The sequence below is a fragment of the Saccopteryx bilineata genome, chromosome 4 (genome assembly GCF_036850765.1).
Source record: "Saccopteryx bilineata isolate mSacBil1 chromosome 4, mSacBil1_pri_phased_curated, whole genome shotgun sequence".
NCBI classification, from domain to species: Eukaryota; Metazoa; Chordata; class Mammalia; order Chiroptera; family Emballonuridae; genus Saccopteryx; species Saccopteryx bilineata.
Window position 1 is genome coordinate 231,645,713 of NC_089493.1, and position 14,690 is coordinate 231,660,402.

The 14,690-nt window shown below is 33.8% G+C and overlaps 1 protein-coding gene across 18 annotated transcripts in view; it reads left to right on the forward strand.

The window, feature by feature from the left end:
* PPIP5K2 (diphosphoinositol pentakisphosphate kinase 2) overlaps nt 1-14,690 on the forward strand; it is a 71,643-nt gene that overhangs the window by 25,272 nt on the left and 31,681 nt on the right. For 14 of the 18 annotated variants that reach the window (XM_066273928.1, XM_066273926.1, XM_066273931.1 and 11 more), the window contains exons 11-19: nt 194-280; nt 1,437-1,516; nt 1,612-1,717; nt 2,447-2,532; nt 5,051-5,176; nt 5,319-5,440; nt 5,706-5,888; nt 11,484-11,625; nt 12,383-12,606. In XM_066273928.1, the coding sequence (XP_066130025.1) occupies nt 194-280; nt 1,437-1,516; nt 1,612-1,717; nt 2,447-2,532; nt 5,051-5,176; nt 5,319-5,440; nt 5,706-5,888; nt 11,484-11,625; nt 12,383-12,606 (1,156 nt within the window). The remainder of the gene's footprint in view (nt 1-193; nt 281-1,436; nt 1,517-1,611; nt 1,718-2,446; nt 2,533-5,050; nt 5,177-5,318; nt 5,441-5,705; nt 5,889-11,483; nt 11,626-12,382; nt 12,607-14,690) is intronic. The other 4 variants (XM_066273930.1, XM_066273935.1, XM_066273940.1 and 1 more) reach the window with 1 other exon arrangement.

Consider the following 14,690-nt stretch of genomic DNA (forward strand, 5'->3'; position numbering starts at 1 on the left):
TACATTTCAGCTTCTTAAACTTTTTGGGTTTTATTTGATAAAATAAAAACTAGTTGTTACAAGAACTCTAGTCTTCATAGGGAAGATCTTGAAATGATATTGATTCTAAATAAATAATTAGATGTACTATTCTGAGTTATGCAACACAAATTTTTGTTAGGAAACTGAGAATTTTATTTTGCTTTAATTTTAGGATGGAACTTAGATGTGTCATAGCTGTTATACGTCATGGGGATCGAACTCCAAAACAAAAAATGAAAATGGAAGTGAGGCATCAAAAGTATGTTTATGGGGAATAAGCTAACACTCAAGAAATAATGTAACATTTAAAAAAAATTTTTAAAGATTTTATTTATTGATTTTGCAGGGGGTGGGGAGCAAGAAGTATAGTTACTTCACTTTATCGTTCATTGATTACTTTTCGTATGTCCCTGACCAGGCTAACCCACAGTTTCGAACCGGCGACCTCAGCGTTCCAGGTTGATGTTCTATCCCTTGTGCTACCACAGACCAGACAGTTTAACCTTTTTGATAGATGATTAACTATTTTGATTAATACATCATATAAAAAACTGCTTATCACCATTTCTTGACCATTAATATTTAACACTAGATGCAATTTAAAATACTTGTATATATCAGCATCTGTAAATTATTGTGGCAGTATTCATAAATGACCATCAGTCTAACCTGGCTTTCATTTATTGTTGTAAAGGTGTTCTATTTTATCTTGGTTTATTATTCTCTTACATTGCTCTCTGACATTAACCTCCCAATCTTCTAGAAAAAAAATAGTAGACTGAAAGTTTGTTTTTTTAAATTTAGTATTTGACATGAAAATAATAAAATTTGACAACCTGAGCTATTAAATAATGTGTTAAAATGTATTTTAAAAATATGTATGTGCATGTAGTGATTTCAGAGAACATATAATATTTTCTATTACAGTCCTACATTGTTTCCATCATGAGTAAACTTTTTTAAATGATCTAGTGATTATTAGTTTGGTATATTTTAGTAAAATGCAAAGGTTTTTTTTTTGTTGTTTGTTTGTTTTTATTGATTTTAATTTGTGTTAAACATAGATTCTAGTGTTGCCCAGAATGCATCTTTCCTCCCCCGTATTCCCCTCAACATCTCCCTTGCCCCTTCTCCATAGTGCCCTCCCCCCTTCCCTTCAGGTTTATCCCATTCTGCCATCCCCTTTCCCTCTGGAAAATGCAAAGGTTTTTGATCAAAGTAAAGAAGCAACATGGTATGATGAAGCAGGACAAGAGGACAAGAGGAAACACACTATTTGAAATCCAAAGACCTGAGTCCTATATTTATCATTCATTATTACAATTCTATATCTACTATTTATTAAAATTTTAAATATAAGATGGTAATACTAATTATTGCAAATGACTAACAGTGCTCTGTCTTATTTTTATAAGATTTTTTGATCTTTTTGAAAAGTGTGATGGATATAAATCTGGGAAATTAAAACTCAAAAAGCCAAAACAATTACAGGCAAGTGCATTTGATTCTTGTTGAGTTTTAAATTGCTAATGGCAAAGTTACATAAAAATTTAATTTTCTTTCTTAGTTCTTAATTTATTTTATAGGAAGTGCTGGATATTGCACGACAGCTTCTTATGGAGCTGGGGCAAAATAATGATTCTGATATTGAAGAAAACAAGTCAAAACTTGAACAACTTAAGACAGTGTTAGAGATGTGAGTATCTTTTTGAAACCCTTAATTTTGATAATGATTTATAGTGCTTTTTAAAAAAAATATGTATGACTTTCCTTATTAAATTTCTTTCACAGTTTGACCTTTTTGCTCATTATTACTGTAACTGAGGAGAAATTAGTGAAAGTCTAATGAGATTTTTAGTTTCACCAGTGAGAAAATAATGTATTGAAGATTATTGTTTTAGTTTTACTTTTCATTTTAATGAGAAGATGAAATGAGGCCATCAAATTTGGATTTTCTATGAAGTACTAATTAGGATGAAGTCCACATTGTTAACTTGACCACAGATCAGTCCTGTTTAAAAAATAATAATTTTGAACTATGTTTTTAATCAAGTGAACTAGGCATCACCAGTATTCCTATTATAAGCTTTATACTTTTGACCACTTATATATAATCTTATTTCCTTTATTTTTTAAGACACATTTATGTTTTTACATATTTCTATACTTAACTTTTCAAAATCATGTAACTTTTGTAGAGAAACTTTGTATTTTTATTTTTAAGGTCCTCAGAATGACTACCTATGGTAGAGATTTTCCACTAGGATATTTTGAAGTATTCAACAAAATAATTATAAAATAGGAGAGGACATTAATATCTAAAGCTTAGTGGGGTTTTTTTCTCTACATGGATTTTAGTTTTTCTGTAGGAGGTCATATTGAACACTTAGCATTATTCATTCTGCTTGCCATTTTTTTATCTTAGGTATGGCCATTTTTCTGGAATAAATCGTAAGGTACAATTAACCTATCTCCCTCATGGTTGTCCTAAAACATCTAGTGAAGAGGAAGGTATGTAATTATTAATACCTATTGAGATTTAATTATATGTAGGGACTTCCTACTCATTGTTGATTGATTACCTTTGACACTCTCTGCCAAGTATTTTAGGGATTAGCATGCTGTTTAGTGGAGTTTTGTCAACTGCTTTCTATCTAAAGTATAGATTTTATTCTTGATCCTTTAGGTAAAGGGTAGATTTTATTATTTGAAAACTACATAGAACTTCCCTTATCCTTGGGTTGTTTCAGGATGCTTATTTATAACTAAATGTTACTTAATGAAATCTTTTCCCTTTTGGTATAAGAGCTCAAAGCAGGACAAAAGCTAAAAAAAAGTATGAAAAGACTATTTGAAAAAATACACAACATGTTCTAAAATAGATATACTTCTCTACCCAATAAGTCAGACTAAGCATTTAAGTAAGATGAGTCTTCTAAGAGCAGTTAGCACAAAAGTTAATACATTCATTTTACCTTTCAAAAGAAAAATGGGTAGGGGTTAGAGAAGCCATTTCATGGAACAGTGCAGATGTTCAATGATATAATAGTAATCTCTCTGGCCTATCACACTGGCAAAGTTTGTTTTTTGTGTGGTTTTTTTTTTTTGACAGAGACAGAGAGAGTCAGTGAGAGGAACAGACACACGGGAAGGGAGAGAGATGAGAAGCATCACTTCTTCAATGAGGCACCTTAGCTGTTCATTGATTGCTTTCTCATATGTACCTTGACTGGGGTGCTACATCAGAGCAAGTGATCTTTTGCTCAAGCCAGTGACCTTGAGCAAGCCAGTGACCTTTGGGTTCAAGCCAGTGACCTTTGGGCTCAAGCTAGTGACCGTGGGGTTACATCTATGATTCCATGCTCAAGCCAACAACCCCATGCTCAAGCTGGTGAGCCCACTCTTAAGCCGGCGACCTCAAGGTTTTAAACCTGGGTCCTCTGCGTCCCAGTCCAATGTTCTATCCACTGCGCTACCACCTGGTCAAGCACAAAGTATTATTTTATTCTTTTTTCAAACTGGTAATAAAGGATGCTGCTGAGAATATAGTATGACAGGGTTTCAGACTACCGGGAGGAGTATAAATTAACATAACTCTTTGAACAGTATTTGTCAATATAAATATATCAGAAACTTTAAAAAATGTTCATAACCTTTAACCTTAATTTTGCTTATACAGATCTATCCCAAGGAAGTAATCAGATATTCAGGGAAAGATTGATCTATCAGGATGGTTAAAATGGCATTTATACTAACAAAAGTGGAAGTAATGATTATCTTATATACCAACAGCTTTGATTATGTTGGTCTTTATATATTTATTTTAAAATTTGATGTGTTGTTCTCTTGTCACACTTGGTGATTAATAGCAATAAGCTTCATTTCCTGTATCTTAACATGTATGATCAAAAACATTCCATAAATAACTAAATTAAAAAGTCAGTTAATTTAATGTCCTTTCATAAATTAACATTGATCTACATCAGGCGTCCCCAAACTACGGCCCGCGGGCCGCAATGCGGCCCCCTGAGGCCATTTATCCAGCCCCCACTGCACTTCTGGAAGGGGCATCTCTTTCATTGGTGGTCAGTGAGAGGACCACTGTATTTGGCAGCCCTCCAATGGTCTGAGGGACAGTGAACTGGCCCCCTGTGTAAAAAGTTTGTAGACCCCTAGTGATAAAGCCCATGCAACTATTAACTAGCTCCAGGGAAAAGGGTGATTTTTCTATCACTTCTAATAAATCATCATTAAATAGTTTAGCACTTATATTGCTTATTTTTTCAATTACGTTTGTTTCTGTAACATAACACTTAGCTTAGGATGTGATGAAGAGCCAGTCAAAATTAAGTATAGAAACTCACTTATGACACCTGCTCTGAGTCTGAGAAAATACTTGGTGTGAGACATACAGAGATTCCACAATTCTAAACTTTATTTAATTTTATTTTTTTAATTACAGTTGACATACAATTTTATATTAGTTTCAGATATACAGCATAATGATTAAACATTTTGTAAGTCTGAATTTTAAAAACTACTCTTGGCTATCTCACTCATAACTTTATATATCTCATCCATAAATTTAAATTATAATAAATATTAAGTTCTCTCATCTCACATTTCCTTAAAATTATGCAAATCACCGATTTCTAATAATAAAAAAGGAATAGATCTTCTTCACTTCAGTTCTTGATATAAATACAAGATCTGGATCCTGCCATTAAGGAGCTCTTCATCTAGTAAATGTAGCACAATTAATTGCGTTGAGCAAGGACCATTGCTGTCATACCACTATGAGAGCAGTGAAGTAAGGAGCAGTGCTTCCTTTCAGGAAAGTGGGAAAGAGTCCCTCAAGTATGAAAGATAGTTTGAAATTTTAGTGAGATTTCAGGTGGAACAAGGGGTGTTTCTGACAGAAGCAACAACCTACAAAGAAAGGTATGTTTAAGGAAAAAAATAATACATGATGGCCATATTCCACTGCAGAGGACCTGACGTTTGCTTTATCCGTTCAACTGTATCTTAGACAGTCGAAGAGAAGAACCATCCTTACTTTTGGTTTTAAAATGGGGAGGAGAACTAACACCTGCAGGCAGGGTCCAGGCTGAAGAACTTGGAAGAGCTTTCAGGTGTATGTATCCTGGAGGTCAAGGTAAATCTTGGTGTTTCTCTAATTTGGATAAATTTATACATTGTATTTTCAATTCCTTATTTATTTTGGTATGTTATTAAATATCTATAGAAATACAGTGAAATAAAAATATAGCTTAAGTGATTTGAGGATTTATTTTCAGGAGATTATGCAGGATTTCCTGGTTGTGGTTTACTTAGATTACATAGTACTTACCGACATGACCTCAAAATATATGCCTCTGACGAAGGGCGAGTGCAGATGACCGCAGCGGCTTTTGCAAAGGTATAAATCAATGTTTTTAAAATTACTAGAATTTTTATCTGTCTTTTAAAATATTTTATGAAGACAGTATTTTAAATTTCCAAATTTGAGACTTCCAATAAAATCCCTGAAATGACAATGATAAACTGTATTAATAATAAAGTTTATTTATTGTAAATAGTTTCTACCTTATAAAATTTAGGATGTATCAAAATACTTATGATACTTTCTATTATTTCACATGCTAATTTTTAAATATGTGTTGGTTTTTATTTAATATATTTAGGGGCTATTGGCACTAGAAGGAGAGCTTACACCCATTCTTGTTCAGATGGTAAAAAGTGCAAATATGAATGGTCTTCTGGATAGTGATAGTGATTCTTTGAGCAGTTGTCAGCAACGTGTGAAAACAAGACTGCATGAAATACTTCAGAAAGACAGAGATTTTACGACTGAAGATTATGAAAAGGTGGGCAGTCCTTTTATATGCATGATATTATACACACATAGAAAAGTTCAAAAATATAAACTTAACCTTTATTGTGTTATAAAGCAAATGCTTATATAATCATCACCATCCAAAGAGAGAAATAGCATACTGCAACAACTCCAGCCCCTGTGTTCCCCTATCCTAATTGCAACTTCTCATAGAAATAACTCCTGTCCCGACTTTTTAGTTTCCTCTTTTTTATAGTCTGATCACATCCAGAATACTTGTTTGATAAGTATATACCTCTAACTGTTATAGTTACAGTTTTGGCTACTTTTTAAGCTTCATATAATAGAATACATTTTATGTCTGGCTTCTTTTGCTTGATATTGTTTATGAAGTTTACACAAAGTTTTGAGAATTTTAGTCGTTAATAATCATCTCTGTGCAGTATTTCATTTCAGATTTTGCAGACTTTTCTTGTAAAAGACCACATAGTAAATCTTTTAGACTTTGATGGTCACATTTGGTCTCTTGTTGCATATATTTTTTTTTTTTTTATTTAACCACCTTTTAAAAATGTAACAGCAATTCTTAGTTCATAGGCTATGCCACAGGCTACATTTGGCCTACAGGTCATAGTTTGACCCCATGTTCTATTTTATATCCTTGTGTGCTCTCTTGGTTATAGTCTAGGAGTGGAGTTGTCATGACCCACAGTATAGTTATGTTTCCGTATTAGTAGATAATGTCAAACTGTTTTCCAAAGTCATTGAACCAATTTGCACTCCCATCAGAAGTCTATGAGAATTGTCATTGTTCTACATAGTTCCTGTTCATGGTATTCTCTACTAGTCAGTTCTGGTCATTCTAAAGGTGGATGTATAGTAGTGCCTCGTTGTGATTTTAATGTTTATCGACCGAGCAGATAATCCTCTTTCCTAAAGACTTCTCTTCAAGTCTCTTGTCCTTTATTTTTATTAGATGTATGTTTTCCTTTTTGAGTGATAGTTCTTTATATTGATTTATTTTGGATTTGAGCCCTCTTTTGTGTTGTAAATGCTATCACCTATTCTGAGCATTAATGATGTCTTTGGATAAGCAGAAGTTTCTGTTTTCAGTGAATTTCAAGTTCAGTTTTATCCTTTATAGTCAGTGCATTTTAATGTATTGTTTATTTTTTTCTAACCAGAACTTATAAGATATTCTATATATTATCTGTAGGCTTTACTGTTTTGCCCTTCACATTTATCTGTAGTCCAGCTAAAATTGAGTTCTGTGTGTGCTGTAAGGTGAGGATGTTCAAAGTTCTGTTTTTTTCCCAACTGTATGTACATCCTGGTGTTGCAGCGTGACGTACTAAAAAGACAGTCCTTTCCCCATTAACTTTATAATACCATCTTTATCATATATGTTGGTCTGTTTTTAGACTATATTCTTTTGTCTTTATGAAACTCTATTTCTTAAGTATATCTCTTAAAATCTGCATATAGTTGTATTTTAAATAATTACTATGAAAATTTTGGGACCCTGGCCAACTGTCTCTGGTAGAGTGTCAGCCTGGAGTGTACATGTCCTGAATTTAATTCCCAGCTAGGACACACAGGAGAAGTGATCATGTGCTTCTCCACCCCTCCTCCTCCCCCTTCTCTCTCTCTCTCTCTCTCTGTTTCTTCCCCTCCCACAGCCATAGTTCAATTGGTTTGAGCGAGTTGGCCCCAGGTGCTGAGGATGGCTCCATTGAGCCTCTGCTTCAGGTGTTAAAAATAGCACGGTTGCTGAACATAGCCTCATATGGGCAGAACATTGCCCTCTAGGGGGCTTGTGGGATGGGATGCATGTGGGAGTCTCTCTGTCTCTCCTCCTCTCACTTAAAAAAATTGCTTAAGGCAATTGTTCCATTTATGATAAATTACTGATAAATTTATGTATAAATCTATTATATTTTTAATGCTTTATATTTTTACTGCATTTATTTATTTACTCATTTATTTTTGTGACAGAGAGAGAGACAGAGAGAAACAGGTAGGGACAGGTAAGACAGGAAGGGAGAGAGATGAGAAGCATCAAGTCTTCATTTCGGCACATCAGTTGTTCATTGATTGCTTTCTCATATGTGCCTTGAAGGGAGTGGGGGCAGGGTGGGGGAGTACAGCACAGCAAATGCCCCCTTGCTGGAGCCAGCAACCTTGGGCTTCAAGCCAGCGACCTTTTGGCTCAAGCCAGCTTTCATGGGGTCATGTCTATGATCTCATACTCAAGCCACTGACCCCATTGTCAAACTGGTGAGGCCATGCTTAAGCTGGTTGAGCCCACAGTCAAGCTGGCTACCTTGGGGTTTCGAACCTGGGTCCTCCGAATCCAGTCTAATGCTCTATCCACTGTGCCACCATCTGGTCAGGCTACTGCTTGTATTTATATTTCTTTCTTGTCTCATTGGAATTGACTTTTATTTTCTGTTAGTTTGAAAATTTTATTTGATTTTACTGTATGATTTTTTCATTATCCCAGAGAAAACAATAGACTTCTATGACTTTTCAAAGTTGAATGTTTGCATCATGCTTTTGCTCTTCTAGAACAATGCAAGGACTCTAGAAGAGTGCTTTTCAAACTTCAACTTGCACAAGAATTATATGTGGTCTTGTTAATCACGCAGATTCTGATTTATCACATCTCTGCTAGGGAGTAGGATTTTGCATTTTTAGTAAATTTCTAGTCCACAGTCCTGAACCACATAGTAACAAGTCCTACAATCATTGTAGCATTTGCCCAGCTTGCAACATACATGCTATTAATATTGTTTATCTTTATTCTGTATAATTTAAACGCCACATGTGTTAATGTTCTTTTATATAACTATTTATTTAGATTTCCCTATGAATTTACCCTTTTAATTACCTTTTATTCTTTCTGAATTTCCATTTAAGATCATTTTCTTTTGTTTGAAGAACAGTATATTAATTCTGTTAGTATCAGTCTACTAGTGAATTCTTTTTTGTTTGTCTAAAGACGTGTTTATTTCAACTTTACTTTTTGGATATTTTTAACCATATTATAGAAATCTAGTATGACACTTTTTTTCATTGCATTGAAGATAATGTTTCACTATCTTTTAGTTTCGAATGATTGCCTTGAGAAGTTAGTTGTTGATCTTATTGTACCTTTGAAGAGTTTTTTATTAACTGCTTTTGGCCACTTTTAACATTTTAATTTTATCTTTTGTTTCCAGTAGTTTTTCTACTATATATCTAGATTGCTTTTTAATTTATCCTAATAGTTATTTGTTGTTGTTGCTTTTGTTTGTTTTCTTGTTGTTGTTCAATGAGAGGAGGGGAGGCAGAGACAGAGACAGACTCCTGTGTGCACCGGGACCAGGATCCACCCAGCAAGCCCACTAGGGGACGATGCTCTGCCCATCTGTGGCGTTGCTTCTTGCTCAGCAACCTAGCTCTCCTTGGCGCCTGAGGCAGAGGCCGTGGAGCCATCCTAAGTGCTCAAGGCCAGCTCACTCCAATAAAGCCATGGCTTTAGGTGGGGGGGGGGGGGTAGAAAGAAAGAAGCGAGAAGCAAGAGGGAGTGGGGTGGAGAAACTCGTGGGTGCTTCTTCTGTGTGCCCTGACCAGAAATTGAACCTGGGACATCCATACTTGAGGCCAACACTCTACCACTGAGCCAACTGGCCAGGGCCTATCCTGCTAATAGTTAAGAGAATTCTTGCATTTTTAGTTTCAGTTTTGGAAAGTTTTTTTTTTAATATTACTTCTGTTACATTCTTCTTGGTCTTCAAATATATGTTTGCTGGAATTTTCTCTTGATTTTTTTCATCCTTTTATCTTCATGCTTTATTTTGGATAAAATCTTCCAACTAGTCTCCAGTTTACTAAATCTGTCTCTGGCTGAATTAAATGTGCTATAAATTGAGTCAGTGTATTTTCAATTTCAGAATTTCTGTTTCCTGCTTCTTTATATATAACTTTATTGTAATTTTTCAATAATATACAATTCTTTGATGATTTTTAGTGTTTTGTTTTATCTTCTTGAACACAGGAAATATCTTTTGATAATATTATTTAGAATCTCTTTGTTTCTGTTTCTTTTGTCTATTCTGATGATTGGTGTTTATGATGTCCTGTTTTCTTGTGGCCTGAATATCTTTAATTATGGTGGGTGTTTTGTTTGTGGAAATAAATTGAATATTATTATCTTCGAATAAGGTTTTTATTTGTTCCTGCTATGTAGCTGTGGACACAGCGATCTAGGATCGTTTTAATCCAGTTTCAGGACAAATCTTTCTGAGTCAAGAGTTGACTTGAACCTGGTCTGCAGTTTGTTGGTGGTTTGTTTTGTTTCTGATTCACCCTCATCTTCTGAACCTGAAATACAGAGAGTTTACCAGCATTTCACCTTTGGAAACCCTAGACTTCACTTTTGTTCCATTAATCTAACAAGACTCCATTCTCTGCTATCTGTTCAGGATCAACAAAGGGTCTCCAGTGCAGAAATAGCCTTAAATACCAGAATAACTCTATGTATGAGTTTTGGTTTTATAATTGTTTACCAAAGTATTTGTCAGATACCTTAAAGCAAGTGTACGGAAGTTCTTTGCCCATAATTTTTACTTATTTACAATAGTTAGATTGAGCTAAACTACTTGGTTCACCATAATGAGAAGTGGAATTATACTGTACATTTTTTCATTATTTGTAGAAGGTTATAATTTGCCAAGCTAAGGGTCAAAACTAGAATGAAACTATGTTGTCATTAATGGTTTTTGTTGACTTGTAAAAATCTTATCATAAAGAGATTAGCTTGGTGTTTATGTGCACCAACTTATAGCTAGACTATCTGCTTTTCCCCCCACTTATCTCATACTAGTGTTTTTTTGTTTATTTGTTTGTTTTTGTGACAGAGACAGAGAGAGGTACAGATAGGGACAGACAGGAAGGGAGAGAGATGAGAAGCATCAATTCTTCATTGCATCTCCTTAGTTATTCATTGATTGCTTTTCATGTGCCTTGACCGGGGGGCCGCAGCAGAGCAAGGGACTCCTTGATCAAGCCAGCGACCTTTGGGGTCAGGCCAGCAAACATGGAGTCATTTCTCTGATTCCACACTCAAGCCAGTGACCCTGTGCTCAAGTTAGTGAGCCCACGCTCAAGCTGGCGACCTTGGGGTTTCGAACCTGGGTCCTTTGTGTTCCAGTCCAACACTCTATATATACACTGTGTCACTGCCTGGTCAGGCTCATACTAGTGTTTTGATCTTGGGCTTAACCCCTAAGTACCTCAAACTGGAAAAAGATGATAATAATAGAGTGTTAGGGTTATTATTATATATTTAAACATATGTCAAATGGTTAGAACCATACTTGCTCATATTGAGTCAGCAAATTGTAAATGTAAGTTAGAATAAAATGTCATTGTGATAGTACTTCTAGAAGCTCTTTTTTCTCTGGGTAATCTCATGATAGCTAACATGTAATCAGGTTCTTACTTCCTCCTTGATCTTATTACTTTATAGTACGGGCTGTCTTGATTTGTGATACAAAATTACTCTTCTGCTGGAAAGGTTTATATTCTCTTTTGAGCAATTGTGCATAAGTAGATATAAAATATATACTTTACCCATTTGTAGCTTACTCCATCTGGAAGCATTTCTGTTATTAAATCAATGCATTTAATTAAAAATCCTGTGAAGACTTGTGACAAAGTTTATTCCTTGGTACAAAGTTTGACTTCTCAAATCAGACATCGTATGGAAGATCCCAAGTCATCAGGTAAATATTCTGTTTTTCTTAGGGAGTAAAACAAATAAAAATTACTATTTGGTTACTATAAACATTTTTAAATATGATGCACTAATCATGAGTAATGAAGCTTCATACTTCATGTAGGTATAAATTAATATATATTCAGCAAAAGAATAAATAGTTAAGCTATAATTGCTTCTTTTTCCATGATAGCATGAAAGAGATAAAAATTCTTATTTCATTAATTCTGTAGTATTGCTATATAGCTAAACGGCAAATAGGTACCATAATAGAATGACCAAGCAACAGGAAGGTGATCGGGGCTCTGGCTCTGAGACTAGCTGATTAATAATTTGAGCAACTTTAGAATCTTGGATTGCTTATCAATAAAAGAGGATCCTTTGAATTTAATGTTTCTTTCTGGTAATGACTGTCTATTCTGTTGGTTACATGACCCTAACTAAAATAATAAATAATAATTAAAATAATTTAAAATTGAAAATATATTAGCTTAAGAGTTTTGTTATAATTGTTGTTATTAATATTATATTTGAAGTATGTAACATATGGAAAGATCTTCTGCAAACCCAATTCCTAACCTAAGTATTTATATCTTTATTCAAGTCTATAAAATATATGGTGGTTAATAGCATATACCTATGGTAACATTTCCTAACTTAACAATTTTATCTTTGAAATACAAAAAAGTTTCTAATCATCAACATTTTAATGTACTTATTTTGATTTTTAATTTTAATATACTAAAATATTTATGTTGTTTTAGATATTCAGCTTTACCATAGTGAGACATTAGAACTTATGCTACGTAGATGGTCCAAGCTGGAGAAAGACTTTAAAACAAAGAATGGAAGATATGACATTAGTAAAATCCCTGACATATATGACTGTATAAAATATGATGTTCAGCATAATGGTTCCTTGAAATTAGAAAACACAATGGAATTATATAGACTTTCGAAGGCATTAGCAGATATTGTTATCCCTCAGGTAAGTAATTCCTAGGAATCAGTTTTCTTCGAGTTGTATAGATACTTTACAAAAGTCTATCAGTGAATAAAAGAGCTGGATTTCATGTCCATATAAAACCCATAACTTCAAAAAGGCATCTAAGTGATTACAATTTATGTTTTGAACTTTTTATTTGTTATATTAAATATTATTTGATTTTCTAATTGTTTGTAGTGACTTTTTAAAATTTAAGCTTTGGTACTCTTAAAGAACAACAATACACTAACACAAACAAGACAACTAAAAACAGGATGGAATAAATTGCTTAAATATTTATTGGGCACCTGTTGTACACCTACAAGGCCTGTGCTTTGGAGATGTGCAGGGAGTGAGAGACAAAGGTAGTTGTGGTCCTATGTAAATATTATAACTCTTTTTACTATATGGGAAAGTTTTGAAAATATTTAGATGTCAAGACATTAAGTAGTTATTGAGAAGGGGGTTGTTCATAGGTCTTTTTATTATTGGAAGATAAAAATAAAGGTGAACCAGAATTCAAATAACTACAATGCAATTAAGCAGAGAATCAGATTGACATAAAGGGGTGAAAGGAGAAGTTGAGGTAAGAGAGTTTGTAGAATAAAATAATTCTGGATGCTCTTTTGGCATCTCAATTACTAAAAGATTATTTGCATATTTTAAAGGGGAGAAGAGAGTAGTTTAGACATTTCCAATGTGAACTACAGTTAAAAAGCAGAAAAAATGAAATGCATGAAAAGTACAAAGATTATGACAAAAGCAGCCTTCTTTAAAACTACTCATGTAAAAATGCTTAAAATAATATCACTCTCCTGCTAATAGTCACAGAAAATTCAGGAAAAACTGAAGACTTTGAAAAATTAGGAATTCAGATAGTACGCAACTTACATGTGGTTATCCAGGTAAATGTTAAAGATTAGTTTATTCTTTCAGCATGAAAGAGCAACTATATTTGATCGGTCAGATATATAATATAGACAATTTTAGATATATTGTATAAGTCAGTGATTTGCAAATAAATTCTTTTTAAAAGAAAGGATAAAATATCTCAAACTTTAGGAATGTATCTTTGGACCTCTCTTTAAGAAATACTGGCTTAGAAACAAGTACTTTTGTTCACTAACAACTTTTTTTTTTTAAGTATGAGGAGGGGAGATAGAGAGACAGACTTCCATATGGGCCCCAACCAGGATCTACCTGGCAACACCCTTCTGGGTCCAATGCTTGAATCAACTGAGCTATCCTCAGCGCCTGCAGCCTATGCTCAAACCAGTTGAGCCACTGGCTGTGGGAGCAGAAGAGGGAGAGAAGGGAGAGGGAAGGACAGAGAAGCAGATGGTCTCTTCTCATGTGTGCCGTGAGCAGGGATCAAACTCGGGATGTCCACATGCCAGGCTGATGCTCTATCCACCGAGCAAACCAGCCAGGGCGCAACTTTTGTTTATTAAATAAAAGAGTTTATTCTGCAAAATGAAATGCTCTATTAATAAACTAAAAATTCCATTTTTGTATAAATAACTTAAGATTACCATAAAAATAAACATACTAAATTCTGCTGAACTCAGTATTAGCTACAAGATATATAGATGATCATTGAGCTAACACTAATTTGATTATAACTCATTCAGTAAAGTTACTGAATCAGCATCCATCTCTGTTACAAAATGCAAGATACAGAGTTCATTCAAATTTTTCTTATTAAAGATTCTGAGAAAAGTGGTTACTCTTAATTTTGGTAAAAATTTTCAATTCACATTGGAAGCATAAATAAAACCTTGATTTTTTCATTGTGTTAGATTACATTGACATTAGTCCAGACTCAGTGCATCTTAGTTGTACTTATTCTTACAGTAGAGAAGATTTAAAAGGATATTTAAAAGATAAACTAAATAGAAAGCCCTTTTAAATATTTACGTTGGCTATATGCATTTTTCAAGGTAGATTTTTCAATATATCTAAATGTATCGTGTACTTAATGGGTAAATAAATATAAATGATTTGTTAACATAATATTTGAGTTATTACATAGTTTGTTTAATCTCCCGCCTCTTTTTTCTCAGTTATGTACAGGAAACATTTAGAAA